The sequence below is a fragment of the Protobothrops mucrosquamatus genome, unplaced genomic scaffold (genome assembly GCF_001527695.2).
Source record: "Protobothrops mucrosquamatus isolate PMUCROS unplaced genomic scaffold, P.Mucros_1.0 scaffold_220, whole genome shotgun sequence".
Classification (NCBI taxonomy): domain Eukaryota; kingdom Metazoa; phylum Chordata; class Lepidosauria; order Squamata; family Viperidae; genus Protobothrops; species Protobothrops mucrosquamatus.
The window spans coordinates 167056-184646 of NW_015386296.1; the positions used below are offsets into that span (position 1 = coordinate 167056).

Sequence of the window (17591 nt, forward strand, 5' to 3'; positions counted from 1 at the left end):
CCTCAATGGCGCATTTTAATGCTGGGTGTTACTGTCGATTGCTAATACAATTTAAAGTTTTCCTGCCTGGCATAACTTTGGCCATGGCGATGGTTCTTAGAACCAGAAAGAAGAGCTCAACGGCCTATTTTAACTTTAGGTGTGGCTGTTGATGGACAATAGATTTTGTTAGGTATTTTGCCTGGTGTAATTTGGCCGTGGCAACGGTTCTTAGAACCAGAAAGCTCATTGGCCCATTTTAATGCTGGGTGTGGCTGTCGATTGCTTATACAGTTTATAGTTTTCCTGCCTGGCGTACCTTTGGCCATGGCGATGGTTCTTAGATCCAGAAAGAAGCTCAATGGCCTATTTTAACATTAGGTGGGGCTGTTGATGGACAATAGATTTTGTTAGGTATTTTGCCTGGCGTAATTTGGCCATGGCGATGGTTCTTAGAACCAGAAAGAAGACCTCAATGGCGCATTTTAATGCTGGGTGTTACTGTCGATTGCTTGTTCTTAGAACAAGAAAGCTCATTGGCCCCGTGATCATAGCCAATTCATCTAGGGAGACTTACTCCTGCCCGATTCGTGGTGCGTGACAATTAAATGCCAATCGTCGAGAGATGGTCCTCTGTCTTCTCAATGGATGGCAGCACTCTCAGGCACCGTGAAGACATGGACAGAGTGACGGAGTCTGGAAAGGAGTGTGGGGGCTCGTCCGGCACCACGCTTCTGTTGCTGCTGCCCTGTATTTTGCATGAAACTCCACTTCCCACGATGCTGGCCACTTTGCCCTCTCAAACTCTCCTGCGCTGGGTTGAAGGCGTTTTGGGGCTTGTGCAAAGTATACGGCAGTAGTGGGAGAATTGTGGTGCTGGACCGCCCCCCTCGGCAGACCTTTCTAAACCCCACTGCTCTGTCCTCCACCTACCCAATGCCCATGGCCACTGCCATCCATTAAGAAAACAGAGGGCCATCCTTTGGCGCGGCTATTGACATTTAGTTGTTCCGCACTGCGAATCAGCCAGAAGTAAGTCTCCCTGGCTGGATCGGTCGTGATTAGCCGGGGAGGGGAGGGCCAGCTGCGAATGAACATCCAAGGTAGGTCAGCTGCGTTGGGGACACGGGGCTGAAGTGGATGCAAAAACGTGGCCACGATCAATTGTCCCATTCCGACATTTACTTGCTGGTTGAAAGAGCAGCAGAGGGCGCAGTGGCACAACAAGATGAATGAAATGTGCAGCCAATGTAGTGGTGGGATTCAAATCTTTGAACAACTGGTTCTCTGCATGGATGCAGGCCTGGGCCTCTGAGGCCTCAAACAGACTTCTGGAAGTGGCATCCCCGTACTTCCAGCGGGCTGTTCTAGGCCTGGGAGGTCTCCTCCAGGCCTCCGAGACCTAGAATGAACTTCTGGAAGTGGTGTGCATTCAGCCAGTTCTCTGAACTCAATAAAATTTAGCTACCGGTTCTGCCGAACTGGTGCGAGCCGGCTGAATCCCATCACTGAGCCAATGGATATTGTACAATTGCCCTGATAGCTATAAATAGACATGTTTTGCTATTCAGAGATATACATCGGGAAGTTGGAGGGATTGGAGGCATTTTTTGTGCATGTTGTTTTGTTTTAAAATTATGTATTTAAAACAATCTTGTTTTCCACTCCTGTTTTTTGTACAAAACAATCTGATTAAGAGTTTGGAAGCTCTTGTGACATGCAGGGCTATCCTAGTAAAGATATCATCCAATTGTGGATTCATTCTAGACTTGCTGCTGTAGAAGCATTTTTGATTATTTGCTGATAGCTATGCCCTATTGGATATCTGATACCAGCAGCAGATCTGAGACAGATTCAAAAACATTGCCATCCATAACACAAGAAATGACAGGTGCTGCCACATTGCAGTGGCCATTAACCATGAGATGGTTTCAAAAGACTTTCAAAAGAATACTGTATTGGTGCCCAAAAGTTATGGGATTTAAAATGCAGACTGTAGGTCTGCAGGGAATAAATACCCTCTCATTTTTTCATGTTATTTTTTTTTTAAATTGCTCAGTGGTCCTGCTTTCCTTAACTCTTGATCTTACCCACTTTCAGTGTATAGTCTTCTAATTCTGTGTGATGGACCTCACTTAAATTGTGCGCCCTTGATATAGCCAATACTTGGTCAGGGGAATCACCATGCACCGTCACTTTTAAATGAACCATAGTCACCTGGATCACATATAATTCTAGTCTCAAATGGGTGATTTGTGGTGCTGAGCCCTATCATAGCTTAGCAGAATGGACAAACAGAACTATATTATCTAACTCAGATATTATATTCACAAAAGCAATTTCTTACGAAGAAAGCAAATGAAATTTGGGGCCTTTTTTGAGCTGGTAGGAAAAAAACCACAATCAATATTGGTTTCCTATAGCAAAACTCCATTTCTGAGGTCAACCAGAATCAAAGTGAACGGTGCCCAATAGTTTGGGGATGGAAGAAAGGAACAAAGGAACAAAGAAAAGAATCCAGCAACTATCTTTCCACATCCACAGCAGGAAAAAACAGTATCAAATACAGAAAAGCAAATTGGGATCTGCTTTTCCCCCTTCGTCTAAAATCTCCTACCTGAGGCAGCTCTTTCACTTTGCCTAATGGTAGGGCCAGCCTGATCTGGTTTTCACAAAACGTTTGCTAATAGGATATGCAACATAAATGTACCACCTGTTTCAGTTTGAAGGCCACACCAGCCAGGACAAGGGCATAGGTGATTTCTAGGACAAAACTAAACTCCATTAAATTTATATTAATGAAATATAGTTCCGATAATTATTTTGCTTGTGTGGCCCTGAGGTCAGAATTTGGATGCCCTTGATTAAAATGTCTTAAAGCTCTCCTTTAAGTCTGAACCCACCTGCCTTGAATACATACACGGTTAGAGAAAATGACAAAAAAACATATAGAGTTTAAGCCAGAATTATTTTTGTTAGGCATAATCGTAGGTAATTATGAGAATGTATATATTTAATTTTACATACACTAACTGCAGCAACAATTGTATTCGCTCAATACTGGAAAAATGAAGATTTACCAGCGGAGGAAGTGTTAATTAAAAAAATGTTAAGAGTGTGCAGAAATGGATAGATTGACATTAAAAATGAAAGAGAAAGAAGACTCAGTTTATTTTAGAACATGGGATACTTTTTATAATTGGCTAGAAAAACGAGGTAGAGAGAAAGAAACTGAATATGTATTAGAAAACTAGACATTGAAACCCAGACAATATGTTGCTGATAATATTTTAAGCACTTGTGATTATAAAAAAATAATAAAAATATATTTAAAAAAAAAAGTCTGGACCCACCTGCCTTGAAACATTTCCTGCATTACACTTTCTGTCTTCTATCCAACACCCATTTCTTTCCATACCCATTTTGTCTTCTTTCCATACCCATTTTGCAAAAAGTCAAGAATGGGTGTTATAAGAATGGGTGTATATACAGTTTTCCCTGTGTGCTTTGGGCCCCATTCAGACCTGATCAAGTGACTTGTCTGGTTTTGTTGCTGCTGCCATGGGGATGAAGGAGTTTTTAAACTGTAGATTTTTAACTCTGGATTTTTAATGTTATACACTGCCTGGTCACTGCATGTGAGTTGGGAAGGCTATATAAATTTGTTAAGTACGTACGTACCACTTGGTGGTTCTGATCATCAGTTTAGTTCTGGTTTAGTTTGCCTCACCAACCTGCTCCTTGGAAAGAGTTTTTTCAGTGTTCTTGCACTGCATCACAGTGCCCAACATTTGAACCCATCAATGTCGCGGAAGAACCAGGCCACTTTTCTGCCACTCGCTCAGCCCTGCAGAGAAACGGTGAAGAAAAACCAGATTGCCTTTGTTCTCCTCTGATGAACAGCCTGAGATTGGATTAGCGTGAATTGTCTTGAACAGAGAACGCTTGTATTTCCGGCCAAGGCACTGGTGCCTTCTGAAAGGCACATACTGTACATGTATGCTGCTGGTCTTTGTATATACATACCCCACACACTTAGAAATGTCGGAGCACGTGCCTTGTGACTCACACACCCACTCTCCGGGGCCAGGAAGTGGCAAGAAGAGGAAATGATTGGTGCGGCCTTTCGTTCCCTTCCAGATGCTCGACATGCCACACTCCAAAGGCTGTGAAGCAGCCGCCATGAAGGTGAGCGACCCCTATTCCCAGTTTTCTTTCTAACAATAACTGACAGCCCCCGTCCTTCGGTTTCCTGCCTCTGGAACAATGTGCTAGCTGGGAAATTCTTTGCTGGAAGTTAACTCTTTGGGTTGAAGAACCTGACTCTGGATAAAAGAGGTGGCGGGGGGGAGGGAGTAGTGGCAATAAATGAAAACCACATGTCCCACCGAGAAAATCTTGGGAAGAGATGGAAGGTCAGTGGTAAGCAGAAAAGCAGAGTTGTAAGCCAGAAGACAGACAGAAAAGCACAGTGAGATGCATTTCTCCCCACTTTTGTTGGCCCTGAAATGCCCTTTTTCCCTCCTCCTTCGCTTTGCTCGCAGGAAGTTTTTTTTTCATACAAGAAATGAGAACTTTGCGTTATAGTTAATGATGGGGGGAGAGAGTGTAACAGTTTAGCTGTAACAGTAGATTCCAAAACTTTAGGCTTCAGAGTTAGAGCAGTTTAGAACTTCAAAACTGCTGCTGTGTATTTGTGTGCGTGTTTGTGTATATACTATTGAGAAAACAAATAAGAGCAGAGAAAACTCATTTGCCTTCTCGGTTACAAAGCTAACAGTCAGGAAGGGGATAGTTAAATTTCAGGGATGTGTAGGCTACAGTAGATTGGCAGGAATCCCGTAGGAGAGGGTTTAGCAAATCCACCCAGCCTTATGATGCAGAAGTGAGAGGCCACACTAGGTTTCTGTCAACCCCAACGGTCTTTTGTGATGAGGACGTTGGCTGGCTGACAACGCCAAATGGCCTTTGCAGACGGCAGTACTATGGCACGGACGTTTTGGGGAGTTTTTCCTCCAGCAAACTGCAATATCCTCAGCTGTCTCAGTGAAAGGAGAATCTGTTCCACTGGCTGGAAATGTCGGTATTTTTCCAGCTCAGGAAACTTGGATCTACATGGGACTGTGAGCTTCATCAGAGCTTTTGAACAAACCAGAAATGCCTGTTAGGTTGTGAAGCGGTCACTTAAGATAGAATCACGCAACATGTAGGGTAGGAATTTTGTGAGTGTGTGAGTGTGAGTGTACAAATGTTGTTCCCCCAACCCTGTTCTATTATTTGCTTTCTAAATGTCAGATTTATGTGATCAGGCATTAGGAAGTTTTGTTTGTGTTTAGCGCACTGCAACACAGTGCTAAAAAAGGGAGGGAATATTTGAATTATCTATATTCTGATGGGAAAATATTTTCTCTCCATGTGAGTCTATTAATGTAAGGGTTTGGATGGACTTCTAGATTGAGGTGTTTTTGTTAAGAAAACATTTCCTTTTTTTCATTCATGGGTGCCACGTTGGTAAGCATTCAGAAACAATTAGAAAAGAAATGCCACTCATTTGTTGGCTTAAAGGATGAATTTGATTCCGTTTTTAAAAAAAAGACTGCCGTTTAAATAGATGAGAAGAATTAGATTTTGCTGGTTCATTACAGAAATGATAAATACATGATCCAATTTTTGATTTCACTTATTTTCACATGTTGGAATTAGTAAATGTGCATAGAGAAAATAGGTTGATTGCATATTGTTTAATCCAAGCTAATTTTAAAAACAACTGGTATGTTAATGGAATATGGGCCCATTCTGAAAATCTGGGAAGCTTTCATAATGAAAAAAGATCTTTCTTTAAACATAGAAATATCTGCAGATGAGGAACAAGACAGTGTATTCCCACCACTCTAAAGCCATTAACATTCTTTATCTTGGCATCTGCTATTCTGAATATGGACAAACTAAAATGTATGACTCCCATAAATTATGTCTAGAGAATCCTATACTAAGGCAGTTACCTACTCTGTGACGTAGGTGGGATCTGCACTTGATTTATAACTGTAACTTGCCCCATATTGGTTTTATTGATAAATCTGGGTTGATTATGTGGTGATTCAGGGGTGGAATCATGGGACAGAGTTAGAAAATACATCACAGTTGATTCATAATTCTGTTTTTTTTCCCCCAGCTCATTTTTTTTGTCCTACTTGCCCTTGCAAATCTCACAGTTCCTGTAGTCTCACAAGGTAAGAAGCTAGCTATTTTTTGACATGGGTCTAAATATGTGTGTCCCCTCATCTCCACAGTAGTGACCAGAAATGGGTTTTGTTCATTTATTTCACTCTACAGTGAGATGAACAGCATATAAATTTAATAAATAACATTTCCTATGACTGTCGACCTTTCATACTATCTGATGCATGGGAATCTTTCAGAGTTACAGGAAAACCTAGCAAAGCCTTACAGCTTAGAGCCTGAGATCACCTGGGTGATCCAAAGGTCAGTTATTTATACTTTCTAAAGCCATTTTATCTGCGTCCCAGCAGGAATGACAAAATGTCAAGCAGAGTATGGCTCTCCCACCCTCCACAATGTAAGAAAAAGATCCCGTAGTATAATTTTGCATCTCTTAGTTGGAGTGTTTGCTTACTGGCATTATGACAGCAATTCAGTCCATATCCATGCAGTTCTCTTATACAGATCAGAGATTCTAAAAGTTCCTTTTTACTTAATTGTAGTACTGGGCTTTTTGTTGTTATTGTGCTTTTCTTAAATTCACAGAGAAATGCTTATTTATCTGGAAGTTACCCATTGATTTATCCTTGGTCTTAATCAATGTAATTTGTAGCTAGCGTGGGACAATTTTTGATGGTGTATGTAATTTATAAAGATGCATTCAGATAAATTAAGATGGGGAGAGGAACAAGAAAGAAAACTAAGCAGGGGACCCCCTTTTATCACCTCCTGTTTTTCCTTTTTCCTTTAATATCCACAAGAGGTGGGAAGGAAGATATCTGGAGGAGCTAAAAAAATATTGTGATTCATTTTATTCTTGAGATGAAAATTAATTCTCTTTAAACAAGCCAAAACATATGCTGGCATTTTCCATATTTCTTTTTTTAAAAAAACAAACAAACCCCATAGCGACAATTTTACATCTTTTCTTGCATGCGTTGCAAAGCCGAGAGCCAGATTGTATTTTTAAAAATTATTTTTAAATATTTGCAAACTGCTGGCAGAAAGAAAGGTGAGGAAATGTACCCAACTTGGGATCATAAGCTTACTACAAAGGATGAGAAGAAGAAGAAGAAGAAGGAGGAGGAGGGAGTATGGGACATGTTATGAAGGAAGGATGACCATTCTGGCATCAAATAATTGTACAGATAGTCCTTGACTTATGACCAAAATTGAGCTCAAAATTTCTGTTACTAACCAAGGTAGTTGTTAAGTGAGTTTGTCCCATTTTACAACCTTTCTTGCCACAGTTAAGTGAATCTGCTTCCTGGGGAATTCTGGGAGCTGAAGTCCACAGGTCCTAAAGTTGCTAAGATTGGAAACCCCTGGAGTAGAGCATTGATGAGGAGCCTATGGGACCTTGGGCTATCTTCAACCCATGAGAAATCTTTTTCTAAGCCATGTATCCTATTCAGGCTGGAGCGCACTCCTTATCACTTTCAGTATTAAAATCTCCCGTGCCTGGCTGCAAGATCTTACTTTTCCAATGACAGCTCTGTTCATTGGTGGTTTCCATTTGTTCTTTCAGTCAAGGTGGTGTTGAGTTTAAGCTATGCTTTTTATGGTTGCATTTTGTATTTCTAGTTTTATTTATGTCCTGTTTTCCCTATAACTTGATGGAAGATATTGGTAATTGGCAGGATCACTTTAGAAACTTTCTCCTAGCAAACCATGTTAGGCACCACCCAGGTCATCGCCAGTCTAGGAATTTATAGCATCTTCTGGAGTCCTCCAACTATTGTTTTGCCAAACTAACAGTAACATAGACAGGTTTTATGTCACTTCACTGATAGCTGGATGATGCAATGCAATCTACGTGCTGTAAATCACTATAGCAGAAATTAGTGATGACATCTGAGGAAGGAACAATCTTGGAAGTGACTGCCTTTAGGTCGTCAGATTGAAGTGAATTCAATTTGATTCCCCATTCAACTTTGGTGACCTCTGGAGAGTTTGACTTCCCTCTCTTTTCTTTTTATCTCAACTCAATCTGTTACTCAAGGACAATGTTTCTCAACCTTGTCAACTTTAAGACATGTGGACTTCAACTCCCAGAATTTCTGGGAGTTGAAGTCCACACGCCTGGAGTTGAAATCCATATGTCTTAAAATTGCCAAGGTTGAGAAACATTGCTCAAGGATGTGATAAGAATAAAAAGGGAAGTAAGCACTGTTCTGAACAATTTGGAGAAAAGATGAAGATATACCCCAAAACAGTTGGAGAATCAGACAGAAAAAGGATATTAAGCTGTCTCCATCTTGATTCAGTTTCAGGTCGTCCAACTTTGACAGTTCAGAAGGAAGAAGATGCTGAAGGAATTCAAACCACAACAGAATTTTTGCTGAGTACCGTGGGTAAGTCTCTTACCAAAATAGTTGGCAATAGCCAATCTTACTCAGCTAAAAAAAAACCTCCCTTTTTGTGAACCTGTAATCCCTTAATTTGAGGTAGAGTCAGGGCAACTGGATGGAGCTGACATTTAACCCTCAGTTGAAATGTAACCTTAGGATGAGAGAGAAATTCATCTATTTAATACATTTTTCCTTCTCTATGCTTTGTTTTTCTATGACAGGGGTGTTAACGAATGAAAGTCACAATGCAGAAAATCTAACCTTTCTGCAAGAGAATGTATCAACGAATGGTATGTGATATTGTGTACATTGTTAGATGTTTAGTCCACGTAGTTCACTTGTTCCTATTGGCAGTTGTCATCCAATTAAACCAGTCAAAGAGGACAGTTTTGATTGATGTCCAAACCCAGCATGAGATTTAAGTCACAATTTGTGAGCTGACATAAAAACATATTTGAATGTTGGAATTATGGTTAAGGATTCCCTTTCTCTGCTTAACGCTTAGTTGAAGAACCTGTATAGTGGATAGGGAAAATCCACAAAATAACAATTTTTTTCTAAGAGCATTCTTTTCTTGAGCTGTTATAGAAGTGATACCAGCTGAAGTGACAACACCAGCTGAAGTGACAATGGCTCTCGGCACAAGCATTGTGCAATCCAACAACACTCCAGGTGAGGTCACAACTGTGAGTCCAAAGAACACAAAGAATTTTGAAATAAATTCTGAAACGCCTTGAAAATCAGACCAAAAAAATCCCAGAAGTCTCTTTCACAGGGGAACATTACGTTCAAGGATGATGTTCTTGGCACAGTAAAATTTTCCTCTGGCATTATCTTTTCCAGAAGATTCCACACCTCAACTACCATCTGTTGACCAAGAAAAGAGAAGAGGTATTTCTTTAATTTATTTATGAAAGATTTAAAGATTTCTGAACTGTTTGCCATGCTGGGCAAACGTTTCCAAGATGACAGATTCTTATCAACATTAATGAAGATCTGAGTAACATATTAACATCTATTGAACAATAAAATCTACAGTCTTAAGTAAATGCTGAAGTAAATATAAGTATGTTTTTCAGTTCTGACATTTCCCCATCAATATGTTTCCGCCTCTTTCCATAGATGCTGAGATGAAAGAATATCATGATATCTTCATTTATGGTGAGTTTCAAACTGGACCAGGTTGAACAAAGGAGAAACCTTCAAGGGAGATTTCCAAATTCCTGCAAAAAAAAAAATGGCTTGAGGGAGAAAATATTAAAATAAAATGTATATGTTACTATCAATGTTTGAAATGAAGCATTTTACAGAATGCCTACAACTGCCTATAGAACGCCAAAAAGTGGATGTCAAAATATGAAATGCTTAATATTTCACACATTTCCTGGGCATTCTTTACAACGCCAAAAGGCAAACTGGCAAAGTATAAAATGTCCTCACTAAAATGCCACTCTGGCCTTCCTTGTTGCAACAAGTAGGTCAATACTGGTCTTTTTCTGTTGTTTCTTTCAGTAAGGAAGTCCTGTGATTTATTTTGTATTTCTTCTTTTATTTTCATATGTTTTTTTCAATGAAGGTTTAGGATTAGGGTTAATCCTAACCCTAACTCTTTTCATAACTCTTTTTATACGTTGCTTAAATAGTTTTTGTCATTCTGCCTAATGCCTAGGTACTATATACAATGCCTAGGGAAAGTATATAGCATATTAAAAATAACACATTTCATTCTTTGCCTAGAAATGTCACACATTCTATAGATTTCCTAGGCATTCTATGTACTATGCCACCTTTTAACACATTACTGATGCATGTACTGTATGTATGTATACACACACACACATATTGGGATGAGGAACCTGAGGTCCTCCAAATATTGATGACCAACGGAGAGAGATTCTGGCACTCGTTTGACCACACTGGAAGGCTCACAGGTGCTCTGATGCCCATGTACCCGATGGTTATATTTATACCACTTGTTAAAACCTGATATGCTGGAAACTTAGTGGCTACATTCACACAACGCTTTAAACTTGGTCAATGTTTGGTGTTTTTTTTAATTTGAGAGTATTTTGGTGGCTTTACATGTTGTGCAAACCCAGCTTATTTGGTTTGTTCATGATTCAAAATACTAAAGCCAGAAAAAAATGAATGATCTGGGAAGCAAGTTAGACAGGTATGAATGCAGGTATGAATGCAGTGCCTTCCATTAAACATCAATGGATGCTCTTGAAACTGTTCTCTCTTTTCAGTTCCAGATGTCCCAAATCTATTGACTTTTCTCCATTTGTCTTTCAGATTACGAATCCTTGCGCAAGTGGGGTTTGGTAGCTGCTGCCATCCTTTTCATCTTGGGCATTCTCATTCTTACCTGTAAGCCTGAGAGACTGGAATGAATGAATGAAATTTATCTTATTAACTAAAGGTGGAAAGAGAAGGATGAAATAAACGAACAGGACCATACAACCCTAGTTTAGTTTTAACAATTATGGTTAACATTAATCAGTTTATTACACTGGCCTTGTGTTGGCTTTCTCAGCAATATTATCTGCCTAACTGAAAATGCTAGAGAATAACATCACACTATTAATATCGCCATTTCAAATCAGAGGTACTTCAGAAAAATGGCAACGTTTAACACTTAACTTTGCTATCAATTTCTATGGCTGCCTATCCATCCAAAAAAAAATCTGGGTGGTGGATTTGAAATCAAAAGATTTTTAAATGTTATTTAATCTTATTTAATGTGCAGGAAAGGCCTTGGGAAGCACATAGTTAGGACACAGTCTTTTGTACCATGACTTGGCGATCCAATGCCTTGGTTGGGTTTAAAGATGCTATGTAGGCTGCTATTTTTGACCATAGGGCAAACTCTAGGGCAGGGGTAGGGAACCTTGGCTCTTTTATGACTCGTGGACTTCAACTCTAGGGCAAAGTGATGGTGGTGGTGGAGGTTCTATCTAGCTTACCAGATATGCTCAAACATTAGTGTTGGAGGCAGATGACGTGCCATCTCTTCCCATTCTGTTCTGAATTCTAGGAAAGTGCATTCCTCAAATACTTTGTTTCCTTTCTTTTCTCTTCCAGGTGATAAACATGGGAAATTTCCACGATGCCGAGGGAAAAAGCAGGCAAGGTAAGCCTACAACTGGGTTGCCCATTCTATCCCCTTATTTTGGTGCACTTGATTATACGAAAAATGGAATGGAGGAATAGCATCGTGCTTGAGAAATATGTCCGATTCTCATGCATGACTAACTCTGATCCTGATTCCTGATCTTTTACAGAACATATGTTGTGTCTCTGCCTTGAAACCTCTTTGCTGGAAGCCTCAAAAGACTTTTACTGGGAATGCTTTGGCTCCATCAGGGGGCATCCTTTCTTATGGCAAAGAAATGTTTGATGTTCTCCCAAAACCATCTTCCTGCCATCTGAGCTTTCCATTTGTGCTTATTATGATCTTGCAACATAAGTTCATTTCTATTGTCGTCTCCCTAAATTATCTTTCCGTTACATTAAACTAGTTCCTTGGCACAACCACAATTCATTGTTCCTTTCTTTGCCTGCCGGAGATCAGGGCAATATGAATTATGGCTATTGTTCTTGGTTGCTTAGCAAAACTGGTCTGTGCAAATTCTCTGCCAAGAAATCTCAAGTTCTGTTCTCTCAATAAATTTTTGGCGTGGTTTGTTGCTTCTAAATTTCCTGACATTGACTCTGTGCTGTTTTTGGCCTGGTGTGGGTGTCGGTTATATTTACATATCCTTGTTCTGAAAGAAGCTATGACAGCAGAGCTATTATCATGGGATCTGGAAGCTGTCAAATTACATGACAAGGTAGAAAGATTCAGAAAAAGGGAGGAGAAGGTTTTATAAGAGACCAAAAAAAAGTTCTCTGGGTTAACACATCATATTAAACTATAATCTGGTTTATTTGGCTTTGGTTCCTCATAATGGGGGGAATTCAGCTATCGTAGTTTGCAATCCATGTTGAATAACCCCAGCTAATTAAAATGTATTCAATAAACCCATAATTAAGCACATCACTTACTGCAGTGGGTGAATTAGAACTGGGATTTATGGCACTGCCATCTCTGCAAAAGGTAGGAGAAAATATATGAGTCGAGATCAGGCTTATGAAAATGCACAGTACTGTATATTGCTTTAGCTATGAAAACCGGTTCTCAAATCAAATCAAATCAACCTTTATTGTCAAAGTACAACATGTGTACAATGAGATTGGCTAAGCCTCCCTTCGTGCACCCCCCCGATACAATTCACAGTGATAACACACAATCTTATTACACCACGTGAACTTATTGCACAACGTGCCGGCCCCGCAAGTCTATCATATATGGAGTTATTTCCCATTCAGGAGTCTGACAGCCCTTGGGCAGAAACTGTTCTTCAGCCTGTTGATGCGGCTGGCTATGCTTCTATATCTCCTGCCCGGTGGCAGGAGAGTAAAGAAGTGCTGACGAGAGTGTGAGTCGTCCCTGAGAATTTTCCTCACTCTTCTAAGGCAGGGCTTTTCAACCAGTAGTACGGGTACCACCTGTGGTACATTGGCACCTGGCAGGTGGTATGCAACCATCCTAGAAAAGTGGTAGCAGGGGAGGGGAATGAGCTGAACCAGTGGCAGCACCGCACAAGCCTGAGCAAGAGATGGCTAGGGCTGTCAGGGCTCAGCGGAAGCGCCAGGATCAGTGCCGCTTTAAAGCTGATTGGCGCTTCGGGGCTGTCAGGGCTCAGCGGAAGCGCCAGGATCAGCGCCAGGCTCCAGCTGGAGCTCGGTGCTGATCCTGGTGCTTCTGCTGAGCCCAGAAGAAGCACCGGTCAGCTGGAATGTTGCAGTATCTCCAGGGTCTTGTGATTTACATTCAGATGCTTGGCAACTGATTCGTATTTATGACGGTCACAGTGTCCCAGGGTCATGTGAAGTGACCAAAACCTGCTGCAACCACCCAGCAGATGGGGGAGGGGAATAAAAACCAAACACCCCCCCACCCCACCCCTGCTGCCAATCCTCAACAGAAATGCTCACAACCATGAAAACCTCAGACAGAAGGAAGAGCGCCGCCGGGCGGGCAGGCAGGTGTCTTGCTTGGCTGTGGCTTGGGGGGCACTTTTTTCAGTGCCATTGTAACTTTGAACAGTCACTAAGCGAACTGTTGCAAGTCAAGGACTACCTGTACTATATCACTTTTTTCCTTTTTTTTTTTTTTTTGGTCATCAAGTTTTTGACATCTTGCTAGGCGACTGGTGGTACTTGGATGCTGCCATATCCTAAAAGTGGTACAATGGGTGAAAAGGTTGAAAAGCCCTGTTCTAAGGCAGCGGGCCCTAGCGATGTCGCCTAGTGGTGTCAGGGGACAGCCCACGATGTTTTGTGCTGTGCTCACCACCCTCTGTAATGTCTTTATATCCGTGGCTGTCAAGCCAGCATACCACACTTCTAAAATAAGAAGTGATACTTTAGCCAATGATTTTGGAGGAGATGTACCGAAAGCAAAATAAATCAGTCTCCCTCCTACTGCGTACTGTAGATCTTGTGGAATTCTTACCTCGATTGTTATTTAAGGTAGTTAGTTAATGGTTAACATTGGAAAGTTGAATATTTTTTTTTAAACACCCTCCAAAACTCAATCCTAGGAAGCTGATGTTCTGTAAAGCAACGTATCAGCCTACACAATGGTCCTACTGTACAGGCCAGTGTTTTTCAACCTTGGCAACTTTAAGACATGTAGACTTCAACTCCCAGAATTCCCTCACCAGCCATGTTGAAGTCCACACATCTTAAAATGGCTAAGCTTGAAAAACATTAATGTAGGTCCTACATCTATCCTTAAAAAAATAAAAAGCTGAATAGCCGAAGCCCAACATTTTTCTTGAAATGTTGCGCTCAAACTGTCGAGGTTAACGGAAGGTGATCCTGGGGAAGCATTTTAGGGGAGTTAACCAAAGCAACAGGGAATGAAAATTCTAGAAGATTTTATATCTAATACATATGCTATATGATTGTGCCTGTATTTCCTTGAATGTTTTTAAAATATTTGTGCAAGGCTTGCATGCAAATATCCATCCTTCCATCTCAGACACAGAATAAAACCGGCCCGAGCCTTCCTCGCATATGTCTGAGGAAATGTGCAGGAAAGTATAAACAGAACTTAATATGACTTTTCAAAATGAATCCCTGTTAAAAGTATGTGAAACAGAAAAACGCTAAACCTCGGGAAATAGCTACGAGAAAAGAAGACCTTGGAAGATTTCGACCAGAAGGTGGCAGCAGAAAGATTCTTGTAGCTTTTTGACTTTCTACATTAAAAAGATGTGCAACCAGGCTGCATTTAGAATTAGAGCTTTTTAAGTTACAAAATTCCATCTTTTCCTGACTCGGTCTTTTTTTTTTTTTAAACAGGTTGGCCTCTACAAAGAAAACATGCCAAATAGAGGCATACTGTGATTTTACATAATTATGTGTTTCTCCCATTTCTTTCCCCTCATCCATCAAGAAATTCCCGAGGGAAGGAATCTCTCGTGGCTATTTTATACAATGATTGAACAAGCCTGTTGGATCCTGAGTTCTTTATTAATAGACATCATTTTGCAACCACTGTTAAGGAAACAGTAAATAATTCTACATTCCAGTTTTATTATTGTAGGATAACCGGGGTAGATTGAACAATTGGCACAACTGGGCTTGACCCAAGATAATACCACTTTACAATGCCTTGGTAAGGCCACACTTGGAATACTGCATCCAGTTTTGGTCACCGCGATGTAAAAAAGATGTTGAGACTAGAAAGAGTACAGAGAAGAGCAACAAAGATGATTAGGGGACTGGAGGCTAAAGCATATAAGGAACGGCTGCTGGAATTGGGTATGTCTAGTTTAATGAAGAGAAGGACGAGGGGGGACATGATAGCAGTGTTCCAATATCTCAAGGGCTGCCACAAAGAAGAGGGAGTCAAGCTATTTTCCAAGGCGCCTGAAAGCAGGACAAGAAGCAACGGGTGGAAACTAAGCAAGGAGAGAAGCAACCTAGAACTAAGGAGAAACTTCCTGACAAATGAGAACAATTAACCAGTGGAACAACCTGCCTCCATAAGCGGTGAATGCTCCAACACTGGAAGTTTTAAAGAAGAGACTGGACAGCCATTTGTCCGAAATGGTATAGGGTTTCCTGCCTGAGCAGGGGGTTGGACTAGATGACCTTGAAGGTTCCTTCCAACTTTACTATTATTATTATTATTATTATTATTATTATTATTATTATTATTATTATTATTATTATTATTATTATTATAAGGTAAGAAGGTAAAATAACCTTTATTGTCATTTTTTTACTATGCTTACACTGGCACACATTAAAAATGAAATTCTGTTACTTGCTCTCAGAAGTGTACACATACATAACACCCACACAAACATGCTATATACAACATATGTACAGTAACTGTAAGAGGGACCTTGGAGTCCTAGTGGACAATCACTTGACCATGAGCCAGCAGTGTGCAGCAGCAACCAAAAAAGCTAACAAAATCTTGGGTTGTATAAACAGAGGCATAGAATCAAGATCACACGAAGTACTAGTACTGCTTTACAAAGCCCTAGGAAGACCACACCTGGAATACTGCAGCCAATTTTGGTCACCAAAGTTTGGAAAAAAAATTCAGAGAAGAGCAACTAAGATGATCAAAGGCCTGGAGACTAAAAACATGTGAAGACCGGTTGCGGGACTTGGGTTGGGCCAGTCTAAAGAAAAGAAATAGGGGAGACAGAATAGCAGTGTTCCAGTATCCGAGGGGCTGCCACAAGGCAGAGGGGGCAGATTGTTCACCAGAGCACCAGAGGAAAGGATGAGGAACAATGGCTGGAAACTGATCAAGGAGAGAAGCAACCTGGAATTAAGGAGAAACTTCCTGACAGTGAGGACAATCAACCAGTGAAACAGCTTACCCCCAGAAATCGTGGGCGCTCCATCACTGGAGACTTTTAAGAAGAAACTAGACAACCACCTGTCTGAGATGGTCTCCTGCTTGAGCAGGGGGCTGGACTAGAGGACCTCCAAGGTCCCTTCCAGCTCTATTCTATTCTGTACCTACACCCTTACAATATAAACACATATACATATTAATCACTGCCCATCTTGCACAGACAAAGATCAGATCGACCTATCACAGGCAAACAATCCACAGTTCTTCCAAGAATATTCTTCCAGTCTCCTTGATCCCACCCATCCACCTTATCCATTTCTCTTCCCGTTTCCATCACTCTTGCAAAGTTTTTCTAGTTCGTTATCCGCTTGCATTACAACACAAAGTGAGGCAATCGTCAGGAAGCAGAAACGCTTCCGAGAGAGCCCTACGGGCTCTATGTTGTAAAAACAAGACTGCCTGGGTGAATCACCACCACCTCCTCCTCCTCCCCGGCGGGCCTCGAGTAACGCTGGGCAGCGGCTGAGCAGGCCGAGAGGACGGAGCGCCGCCGAGGCGGCAGCCGGTGGGCAGGGCAGGGGGCTGCTCCGCGGGGACGGGCCGCGCAAAGAGGCGCTGCTTCTGGATCCGCTTCTGCGCTTCCTTCCGCCAGAGCGGAGCCCGCTTCTCTAACGCGCGTTGTGAAGAATCCTGGTTTCGCACGACCCGCGCGAGCAGCTGAGCGGGTCGTGCGAAACCAGGATTCTTCCACGCGCACCCGGGGCGGTAGATTGGGGGCCTTCGGGGTGGCTGTTGAGGTTTATACCCTGTTTGGTTTGAACCCAGAAGCTTCCTTCGCGCGACGCCCTCAATCCTGTACATTTTAAGATGGATTAGAGTTTTTGTTGTTGTTGTTTTTTTGTTTAGCTTTCTGCCGGGGAGGCGGGCTTGGCACCTGTGTGTTTCCAGCCCTGTTGGCGGCGTGGTTCAGCGTAGAGTGCACCAAAAACATGTGCGTTATAGTAAATTTCGCTCAGTGGTTGCTTAAGTGTGTGTTGCGTCAATGCAACACAAGTCCCGTAAATCTATGGCAGAGGGTGGATTTGGGGATGTTCAGCCTCTTTGAAATG

General features: G+C 41.4%; 1 protein-coding gene across 3 annotated transcripts; it reads left to right on the plus strand.

The window, feature by feature from the left end:
- Nucleotides 1-3942: 3942 nt before the first annotated feature.
- LOC107298684 (FXYD domain-containing ion transport regulator 5) lies at nucleotides 3943-12089 on the plus strand. Of its 3 annotated transcripts, none has more exons than XM_015828077.2 (10): nucleotides 3943-4167; nucleotides 6152-6209; nucleotides 8466-8552; nucleotides 8771-8839; nucleotides 9129-9221; nucleotides 9393-9440; nucleotides 9672-9710; nucleotides 10845-10919; nucleotides 11634-11682; nucleotides 11834-12089. In XM_015828077.2, the coding sequence occupies exons 1-10, from the start codon at nucleotides 4120-4122 to the stop codon at nucleotides 11856-11858; spliced, it is 591 nt and encodes a 196-aa protein (XP_015683563.1). In that variant the 5' UTR covers nucleotides 3943-4119; the 3' UTR covers nucleotides 11859-12089. The 3 variants fall into 3 exon arrangements, with proteins under 3 accessions (XP_015683563.1, XP_015683548.1, XP_015683556.1); XM_015828062.2 differs by lacking the exon at nucleotides 3943-4167 and adding an exon at nucleotides 4851-5102; XM_015828070.2 differs by lacking the exon at nucleotides 3943-4167 and adding an exon at nucleotides 4854-5102 and having other exon boundaries at nucleotides 9138-9221.
- Nucleotides 12090-17591: the final 5502 nt, after the last annotated feature.